General features: G+C 32.2%; 5 protein-coding genes across 5 annotated transcripts in view; 1 reads left to right on the top strand and 4 right to left on the bottom strand.

The window, feature by feature from the left end:
- Positions 1-1,091, top strand: part of LOAG_12311 (hypothetical protein) — a gene marked incomplete at its 5' end in the record, with an annotated part of 3,830 nt that extends 2,739 nt beyond the window's left edge. Inside the window, one exon of the mRNA XM_020448519.1 lies at positions 767-1,091. Within this exon, the coding sequence (XP_020301344.1) occupies positions 767-902 (136 nt within the window). The remainder of the gene's footprint in view (positions 1-766) is intronic.
- A 494-nt stretch (positions 1,092-1,585) lies between these two features.
- Positions 1,586-2,382, bottom strand: LOAG_09517 (hypothetical protein; the record flags this gene model as incomplete). Its single annotated transcript, XM_003145044.1, has 3 exons — positions 1,586-1,716; positions 1,871-1,983; positions 2,234-2,382. 3 exons carry the CDS (start codon positions 2,380-2,382, stop codon positions 1,586-1,588), a joined length of 393 nt encoding a protein of 130 aa, XP_003145092.1.
- Positions 2,383-2,793: 411 nt separating this feature from the next.
- On the bottom strand, positions 2,794-4,749 carry LOAG_09515 (TATA box binding protein (TBP)-associated factor; the record flags this gene model as incomplete). The annotated part of the gene is made up of 4 exons (XM_003145043.1): positions 2,794-2,892; positions 3,501-3,719; positions 4,175-4,290; positions 4,650-4,749. 4 exons carry the CDS (start codon positions 4,747-4,749, stop codon positions 2,794-2,796), a joined length of 534 nt encoding a protein of 177 aa, XP_003145091.1.
- Positions 4,750-5,530: 781 nt separating this feature from the next.
- Positions 5,531-7,779, bottom strand: LOAG_09514 (hypothetical protein; the record flags this gene model as incomplete). Its single annotated transcript, XM_003145042.2, has 7 exons — positions 5,531-5,880; positions 6,089-6,154; positions 6,247-6,347; positions 6,656-6,751; positions 7,121-7,226; positions 7,498-7,622; positions 7,722-7,779. 7 exons carry the CDS (start codon positions 7,777-7,779, stop codon positions 5,677-5,679), a joined length of 756 nt encoding a protein of 251 aa, XP_003145090.1. The 3' UTR covers positions 5,531-5,676.
- Positions 7,780-8,476: 697 nt separating this feature from the next.
- LOAG_17424 (hypothetical protein) overlaps positions 8,477-10,214 on the bottom strand; it is a 3,126-nt gene continuing 1,388 nt past the window's right edge. The window contains exons 4-7 of the mRNA XM_020450087.1: positions 9,761-10,014; positions 9,474-9,578; positions 8,957-9,088; positions 8,477-8,786 (exon numbers count right to left, since the gene is read on the bottom strand). Of these exons, the coding sequence (XP_020306294.1) occupies positions 8,670-8,786; positions 8,957-9,088; positions 9,474-9,578; positions 9,761-10,014 (608 nt within the window). The 3' untranslated portion in view covers positions 8,477-8,669. The remainder of the gene's footprint in view (positions 8,787-8,956; positions 9,089-9,473; positions 9,579-9,760; positions 10,015-10,214) is intronic.

The raw sequence follows: 10,214 nt of genomic DNA, 5'->3' as shown, positions 1-10,214 counted from the left end.
ACCGTCCTTAAATCAAAACTCTCTGATGTTAAAGTTCGTTGATCTTTCATCATAAGTTCATTATGTTAACATTAAATAATGATGTAATTAGACTCTTCACATCCTCAATGAATCCATTACAATATCTCATTTACTGTTTTTTTATGAAGGGATAGTACATATAAACGTATACGGATACGGTATTGGGTAAAACTGAGTTAAGTACCGGATACGATATTGAATAGAACTGAGTTAAGTATATTAGTCCAGCCCTCAAAAACCATTCCCATTTCTCATGTGGAAAAATTGAAAAAATTAATTGCCCACCCCTGTTATATCCTCTCCGGGTGGAAAAATGTTTAGGAATGAACAGTTCTGTAATTCTCTAACTTGGGTAACAAATGATCTGAATGCAGTTTCAAAGGTCTAAAGGTCAACCAATCTTTTGCAATCGCTTTGACCATTTTGTATGGTTATTTCATTATGGAAGCACTGTTGATTGTAGAAGCACTCAGTCTTCATAAGACGAGAAATTTTTTTACTTTTTATAGCTATCAAGTACCATAAAATCAATTAATTATTGATTCTCTTCCAAAGTACTTGAAAAGAGAGAATGAGAATGTCATATATTCATCGTATTCTAAATACGAATAATTCACTTTTGATATTTTACTAATTGCATTGAATATTATGAAGTATGGGTCATTCATTAATTGTGGAAGAAAAAAATGACGCTAGTAACTGAGTGACAACTCAGGCGACAAACTAAAAAAAAAGGTCATTACAGGAACTTGTCTTTGACAACTGTGCAACAGGTTCCCCATGAACGATCAGGACAACATCGGCATAGCTCAGATGTTAGCATACTTCAGCAACAGTTGCAGCAGCTTCGACTTGAATACGAATCTACCGTACCATTGTAGCAGATTGTCACGGTTCTTCAACTTATGTTTATTTTAAGATTTTTTTTTTTAAGACTGGCAATGCATATATAGCAGGATTTTGCGCGGCATGCCATATCTTTAATTTTTAGTCTGGGGATTTCGTTTATCTTGATTTCTCACCAACCGAGACGGTCGATCATACCAAATTTGCTCAAAGATCCGATCCCCAGCAAAGTCAATAATTTTGTACAAAATATCAAAATCCCAGCCAAGATATTTGGAAGAAATTTTAATGATATAATGAAGCACGTAATGAGTGAATGTTTTGTAATACTTATGTCATGCATTCCGGGGAATATTATCGTAGAGACTTTATGATGTTAATCATACTTCACAAGATTTTGAATATACTAAAGTGGAAATGTACAAATTAAAGAACATAAAAATTAAGCTATCCATAGAGAGGAAAGCCATATTCAGAAAAAGGAGTCTGGGATTTTAATAACATCGAAAAGTACTATGGATTGATTGATCTCTGTGAATAAAATTAAACTGCAAATTCACTTAAACTCAAAATGAAGATATAAATCTTTGTAAGTTATAATTATTTTCACTTCCTTTATAGAAGAAAGAATTTTCTCATTAAGGAATTGAAAGTGCTTTTCGAGAAGTGAGACAAAGCTCAACGGTCAACAGAACAAGTAACGCTTTAGTAACTAAATTTAATCAATTTTTGGAAGAGGTCTGATACCACTTTTACCAAATTCGGAATTTCCCAGTAACCTGTTAAACGTTATCGCCAGATCCATTACATGCATACCGCTTGTTCGAAACAACAACTTCTTGCCATCATCTGTGAAAAAAACGCTTATCTCTTTTCAGTTCAGAAGGTTTAAAAATTTGACAGCAAACGGTCATGAAGTTTTCATTTCTATATAAAAAAAAAGAAAACAGTAATTGAAGATTTACATTTACAATAGATCCGCTCTTTCGCTTACAGCACTTACTTAAATTTGCACACATATAAGGTGCTTGGCGATCATTCCTTATATTGCAATCTATTTTCGTTAATGGATTTGTCCTTCGAACATACGGTGAACTGATAAGAAACCAAAAGCTCCTGAAAGTTCATATTTAGATTTATACGTAATAACATTAAGCGCATAATACCCAGTGTAGACAAAAATACACCTGTTCATTTCACTCGTGCACTTCAATCGCTGTAAAAACGCTTAGAAGTTTGAAAACAAATTCCCTGACAAACTCGAAATTTTAGAATAAATAAACTGTTTGTTTGCAGCTGTTTAAATTTTATATTAAAACCCCAAAGTTTTCTAGGAAATGGAAAAAAAATGGATATAATATATCACCTTAAGGAATGACAATCATGATAGAACGGATCAAATGAAAAGTGAATTGATTTCACTTTTTTCAAGTCGACTCCTCGTATGGCTAGCGCTGTCCTTTCAGCAGTACGCCATCTAGCACCGAAACGTATTCTCTCCCACATCTTACACATTCTGCTGATATAAATTTGAGCTCAAGATGAACTCTAATTCTGGTACCACTTCAGCATTACCTCGTCATTTAGTAAACAGTTTAATTAGACAAGCGAAACTATCAGACTCGAGACAATGCCTTAACGGAATATGAACTTTCATGATAATAAAATGAATGGATTCTAAAAATAAGGTGGAAGCTTTGTTTCAAAATTTAATATACCATAAGTATTTTCCTGGTTTACAATAATCTCCGCCCATTATTCGTTTCACTCCACCTATTTACACTAACCGATAAAATGCCAATCAGATAAGAACAATAAACATAAATGTATTTAGAAAATACGCAAATCATAAAGGGAAATTTGAGAAACTCAAACAAAACTTTAATCGAATTTTGGCGATAGTTATACAAAATAAACATAAAAGCATCACTGCTTCTTCCACTGCGAAACCAACTGGTATATCCGTTCCAAATTGTCAGACATCTGCTCGACTGTCTCGTTTTGCAATTCGTAAACGATTCTTTCCTTAAAAAGATAGAATTTGAAGTCTTCTTCAAAAAAAAAAAGTTGTGGTTAGAATCTTACTGAAAAATATCAAAAGACTATTTCAACAAAAAAATTTAAATGAATAACTTCCAAAAATGGACTGCACAGCCTCATTCCACATCCACTCTCCGCCATCATATTGTCTGTGCATTGATTTATTTATTATGAACTTGCTTCCAAAGTTTCAATAATTTGCTCTCAATTGTTGTTGTGATAAATTTTTCTGGATTATAGTAACCCTTTTGCTCTTTATTCCAGTAACAGAAACAACAAATAACGAAGTTATAAATCAGGATAATTTATACATTAAACAAATAGAAAAGTCAAGCAGTAAACTGAGCTAAATAGAGTATTTATATTTGTGTTTTCTGAAAACAGTAAAAGTGCAACAGAGCAAAAGGAGATGAAAAAGAAAGGAATTTTCAAACGCAATAAATATGGTTTTACAGCAGCTGCTTGGCTAAAGCCAAACTAGAAATAGAGAGTTAAATTATTGAATACCGGATTCTTGAAACCAAACTAAATCTAGTTCTTTCAGAAGTATTAATCACTAAGAGAATTCAAAAAAAAAAAAGAAAGAAACTAACATCATACGATTCTTTAGCTTCTTCCACTAGTGATCCGAATATTTCACATTCAATATTTTCCTGAATTTTCTTCCTGCTATAACCTCGAGCAGAAAGTCGGTCGTAGAGAAGCGTATTGTTACATCGTAAAACAAATACAAAATCGAACCATCTTTCCGGGAAGAAGTCAGAACCATGATAATCCACTATGTATCCTCCACTTTCCGAATTCATTCTATCCTAAAATATAATAATGGAAAATTCGTGTAGAACTGTTGAAGGTAAATTCATAATGATAACAAATCAAAGCAGAGGCAATGGAAATGAAACTATGATGACAGAGAGTAACAAAATACAATTTCGAAAATTTATGCTTTTCATATTCAAAAGAACTTCGATAAGAAAGCACAATTACGGTTCCCATGCTTATGTTGACTTCCTTTACTAACTACACATTTTCTACTTATTGCAGATGAGTGAAACGGATTCCAGTTCTTAAAAGCTCTGTTGGTTATCGCAACATACGAAATACTTCGGTAACAAAACGATCTTGGCAAGCGCCATTTTCAGAGTGAAGACTACTTTGTCGATAAAAAATTTATTAATAAAACTGAAAAAACCATTTTGGTGATTCCATACGAACAAAACCAATCTAAGCAGAAAACAGAAGCATTAAGGCATGAAAAAGCACATACTTCAATATGATCCAAGAACTTGTCTTCATCAAGCACATGACTGTCGAACTCCTCATCATATTCCAAATATAAATTATTTTCAGTGATTTCTTTACTACAGTTGATATATTCAAAACCTAAAATTTTGAATGTAATTACTCAGCGAACAAGCGATAAATACGCTGTTCCTCATGTCACATAAACGATGAACACGTATTCAGCTTTAATAATTTAGATCTTTGCAAGATTACTTTTGAGTTCTACAATGCGAGTATCGTACGTACTGCTATCGGAGCTAGCTGAGCAAAATCATATCCTCCCTCTCTCAGTACGATTCAATAAAAATTACAAAAAAAAAAGTGTGGAGAATTACTTCTTTAATCAATATCCTATCTGTTAATTTCGTGCTCACATAATACTGAAGACTAGTCCAAATTTACAACAGAATTTTACTGGTATGATAAAAATGGTGATGATTCATAAAATCAAAACTTACCTAATTTTTCAGACAATGTTTCACATAGCGTTGTTTTTCCTGTACCAGGCGTCCCAGTTATAAGTAAATTTGGCTTTTGACGAGTTTCAGATGTGGACATTACAACTACTGTTCGAAAAGTGGATCAAAATAAACGTATAGTCCAGAGATAACAAATCTGTAACACTTATAAACTGTCTCAATCGTGGAAATCAAAAAGTTAAACTGCTTCAAACGAAACACAATTTCACGGCATTATATCTCCTCAGATAACACAAAATATACTCTTTCGAACAGCAAGATTCATCTTGATGGAAAGTCGGAAAGTATGACTTTCCACCAAATAAATTATGGAATAGAAATTCGGGTATCGAAAGCATCCAAATATTATACATCAAGCTTCGAAAAGATATAAATCGGAGTATCAATCATTTTAGGACTACTGAATCAATTAAATTTAGCATAATTTAACATATATTAATGAAACCTTAAATCACTATTTGAAATATTACTTCAAGTTATTAATGTCACTGAGGAAATTATGCTAGGTTGTAATAAAGGATGACTGAATTTTAGCAAAATAAATTCCAAACCAAAAAAAAAGTCCTCGCAATGGTTACAATACCTCAAATCAAAAGTAAAAAGCAATCCTAATGATAGGTTTATTTGAGAAGTAGTCAATCAACAATTAAATAATGAGTGCGCATATACAACATGAATTAGCAAAGAAATCTAAAAAATTTAAAAAGCTCTTTACAACAGATTTTCTGTGTAATGACAAAACAAATAAATTATGAGTAAATAGGGCCGAAATGCCCATATATGATCATAAGAAACTCCGATTTCCCAAAAGTTCTAAAATTACTTAAGTAATCATATAAAACTGAAGTAAATGCCGAGTGGAATAATAGAGATGTAAACATAAAAATAATAAAACTTTTGAAAAATCGGCTTTTCTTCAGAAGTAAATATGAGTAATATGGGTATATGCAAAATCTTGGAAAAATCCGAACTAGAAGTGATGAAAAAATTGAAAAGCAAAAGAGAACTAAAGTCCAACTTTGCCAAGTCTTTTATCAGTTTTCGGATCAGCTGTTAATTCTTGCACTGCAACGATGGCTTCATTAATCTTTGTCTGAACTTCACGTAAATTCTCCAGATGAATTAATCGTAAAGCTCGTATGGTAGCATCGATGGTACCATTCTTGCTAGATATCATGCCCATATCAAAACGGCTCAACGCCATTGTTTTCTGTGAAAAAAACTGAAGTTAAAGTTTGTATAGAAATGAATTTATTATTAATCAGTACTGCAGTAATCAAATGAAGGAATAAAATTGCAAGTAATTACGTATGTAAGCCAATCAAGTAAACTGATTAATTGACCAATCGTTTAGTAAGTGAATTGATAAAATTAAAGATCTGTTGTCCCTAATCTCCTCATTGAATGTTGGACCTTACCTTATGAGTCTGTGCCTCTTTGTTCGCTACCTGGATTGCTCCATCAGAAAGATTGTTCGTAATAAACTGAAATAAAGAAATTAATCTTAAAACTTTGTATTATCTCTGCCCTGTTACCTATTTACCGAACTTATTGGAAAAGTAGAAAAAAGATATACCTTACAACAAGCTTTCAGTACAACTAAAGGATCTGTATGTGACGTTATCCCCAAAGTAATTCTGAGATCTTCCATACCTTTCCTCGATTCTTTTGTAGAAACTGAAAAAAACGACGGAAAAAATGGTTCAGGAAAAATTAAGCTAGAAAACAAATGTTCCCATCACATCTAGTCTAAAAGAACAGATCTTGTAACAAGCAAGTGTAATATCCGTGTGATAATATGTAATAACGGAAAATAAATGGGAATCAAAAAAGATATCGTGATGTAACAATATTGTAAAAATTAAGCAATTGCAAAATCGAAGGAAGCTGTGCTCCAAAGACACAGGAAAATGAATTGTTTTAATATATTTCGTTAATCCTACTTGGAAATGGTTTCAAAGCTTATGAAATTATATCAAACTTACAATCGATAGAACTAAGAGGATCTTTAGCTTTCTGTTGTTTTTCTTTCTCGGCCTTCCACAATTCGTATTTCTCTGCGGTAAGGTCTTTCGCTTCAGCTATAAAAATATTTAGTGGAGATTAAATTTAATTATTAGAAAAGACTGCATAATTAGCATCCGTCGATTTGGCGCAAGTTACATGAGACATATGGATTTTTTTAATGCGGCTCCGTTTAAATATTAAGTTCAAGTCTCGTATGCTCGAAATATTTCTAAAAAAATCTAAAACATTAACAAAAGAAAAAGGAAAACATCCTAAAACCATTCCCAGGTCTTCGCTTAAAGGTCGCAGAGCGCCACTCCGAAACGTCTCAGGATTAAAAGTAATAATAACAAACATAACGGAATAATGAAATAATTCAACTGCTAATCACTTGAAAATTTTTACGAATTGTTTTTACGAATTGATGCTAGTTTAACACTTACCAATCTGCTGATAAGAAGAATCTATCGCACGGACAAGAAGCCAGTCGATTATTTCTTGAGCTGAGTCTTTATTACAAGAAAACGGACATTTCAAATCGGCCAAATACTATACTGAGCAAAATGATGAAATTATGAGAAATGGCAGCGAAAATTATCAAAAATCCCAAACAGAGGCTCAAGTAAAATCTCAATTTCGATTTGATTTATTTTGTGGCATTTCCTTTACTAGACGTTCCACCCATCAATGTTAGTTTCACCCAGAACGAAATCCAAACGATTGCTAACAAAAGCAATCGTTTTGGCTTAAAGATTAATCGAACAATTTTAATTTCGTATTTCAATTTTCAAATAACTTAATTTAAAGAAAACAGAGGTACCTTCGAGTAAGATTTATTCCATACTTCAATATCTGATGACTGCAACCCAACTCTATCCTCAATTTTATATAATCTGATATGCTGGTGTTCCAGAAATAATATTAATTCTTGTAATTGTTCGGAGTCTGCAATATATCAAAAGTATTCTATTACATATCTTTGGCTAATGTTCAAAATAGTCTCATAATCAGCATACTGAATTCGAAGAAAAAGGAAGAAATTACTTTCGCAGTCAATCGTACCCGTAGGATATCCAAGCAAAAGCAATTTCCTCTGCGACATACTGACCAAAATGGCTCTGGAAAAATAGGGAGTCAAGATTAAACAGTGAAACAGCCTGGGTTATGTCAATTTTCCACTTCACCTCAATAATCAGTCAGTTGAAGGGAAATGAGAAACAAATGAAATCAATTTTGTAATAATGTATTCTTTCCATTCTATGAAATGTACACGATTATTCTGTTTAGAGAACAACAAGATAAAGAGCAAAACACAAAGAACAGAGAACTTTTATTCAATCCATCAGTATTCTGGTCCTAATATTTCAGTCAACAAAATTAGAATCTATACATAAGTTCCAATCTTAACGCTGGAAATATTATTCCAACTTTTAGAAATAAAATAATTTCTTGTTCAATTTGAGAGAAAAAGGAATGGTAAGAGATAGGAAATCCAAAACTTTGACAATTAAAAACGAGTATTGCTTTCAAGCAATTTAAACTACTTACGCTACACACCATGATACTACCAATATCAATAATTCTCCCTATCACAGAATCAAAATTCTGTCGAAAAATACCTTCTTTATACAGATCAAAAAAAAACTGTTTAAGAATTTGACACAGCGTTAAAAAATCTTGATAATATTGAGAGATTATAAATATCCACATTACGATAAATGCAGAAAAGTTTCTTTCTTTGAGAGATTATCTTGTTATTACAATTTCTTAAACACTCAAATTCTTACAATTTTTTTTTTGTTCACTCTGTGCTCATTAAAATATATCCATCCAATATTATTACACGAAGATTCGTTCAGAAAGAAGACTCGTCCCAAACCAGATCACTAATCTAGGACGATATTAGCAAGATTGCTTAACAACAGAATGGACAGATCAACAGATTCACTTGAAAAAAATATCAGAAAATACATTTTGGAAAAGCACGAAAAATTAATTTGCTTCGACAAGATTATTGACAAATTTCTCGTTATAATCCCAGTATTTTTTTCGTATCGGATCCAGCTCTTTTAGTTCTTGGAGCACTTGCACTGCTTGCGCGGCACTGTCCTGAAATTACAAAAACTCGTTTATTCACAAATCCATTTAAGCCGCTCCTTCATGGCTTATGCTACTACTCAGATGCTATATCAAAATATTTTTTCAATCATAAGCACTTCAACTTGAATTCAGATTTACAATATCTATTCTGGAATAACCCACACCAAATCAAAACTTACTTCTACTTCCATTTTCTTCTCAATCCTTTCTATTAATATATCCACCATGAAACTAAGACAAAGCGGCACACGTTTTTGTTCGCTTAATTCAAGGCAAAATTGCATTACATCCGCTCGAGAAGAGACTCCTTTCTGAAAATTTGGATCACCAAGAATTGGGATGCATAATATGAAACATTTAAAGATCGTTTTATTTGCAAATATATACCAAACTATATACCAAACATGCTTCTGTTTTTAGTGACACCCATTAAGGCCCTACGTTTTGCAAAATTTCGTTAGAATCAAGCTCTATCTATAACTAAATAGATATTAGTCACATGTTATCCCTAATATTGCACGTTACCCTTAATTTACGAAGTTCATCCTTTTGAAACAGTCTCATTCAAGCAAAAAAGGAAGAAACAATTTTCTAAAACAGACGTCAAAGATAAGGTGTATTTAAAACGAATGGTGCTTACACTTTAGAACTTGGTATATCAGTAATTTTAAAATATCGGTCAAAATAAAAACATACATCCAACAATATTCCAGACAAGAAATTCCATGCACTCTCATTGCTTGGAATTTTTTTGATCATAGACTGAGTCATTGAAATTTCTCGATTCAAAACACTAGGATCCTTAAAATGGTAAAAAAATTAGGACATTTCAACTGAAGTAAACCATTTGAAATGTAAACATAACAAAATGGGATTTTTTTTAAATGACTAAATAAGGTAATTATAGTGGGTAGTTAGGCAGCTTCTACCAGTAAATCTGAAGGTGGTTGAAATTTTTGAGGGGAAAATTTAAAATTAACTGCCTTTAATGAACCCAATCCTTGCAGTATAAAGTAGCGGTAGTTCCATGCTGAATTATTACGCATGTCTTCGATCAAAAGTCCTGCGCTGTAATCCAACTCTTGCTGACTGAATAATTTGAATTTTTCAACGACCCACTGACGATGCTGCCAAGAGTGATAGTTTTTGGCTTCATCTTCAATCATTCTCGCCGTGAAATCAAGCTCTCGACTGGCATCATTGGTCCATTCCACCAATGTTCGACGATGATGCCAAACTTAACAATATCAATTATCCATAAACAAATGTGATATAAAGTTAAAAATCGTACAGCCATAGGTGAAAATATTATGTACCATTTGTTTTGTTCATTCCACTGTTCGACGACATATACAATATGTATATATACATGTATATATATATATATATATATATATATATATATATATATATATATATATATATATATATACTATA

The sequence above is a fragment of the Loa loa genome (genome assembly GCF_000183805.2).
Source record: "Loa loa unplaced genomic scaffold supercont3.73, whole genome shotgun sequence".
Classification (NCBI taxonomy): Eukaryota; Metazoa; Nematoda; class Chromadorea; order Rhabditida; family Onchocercidae; genus Loa; species Loa loa.
Note: the sequence above shows the minus strand (reverse complement) of the source record. Positions and strands in the feature narration are given on the sequence as shown.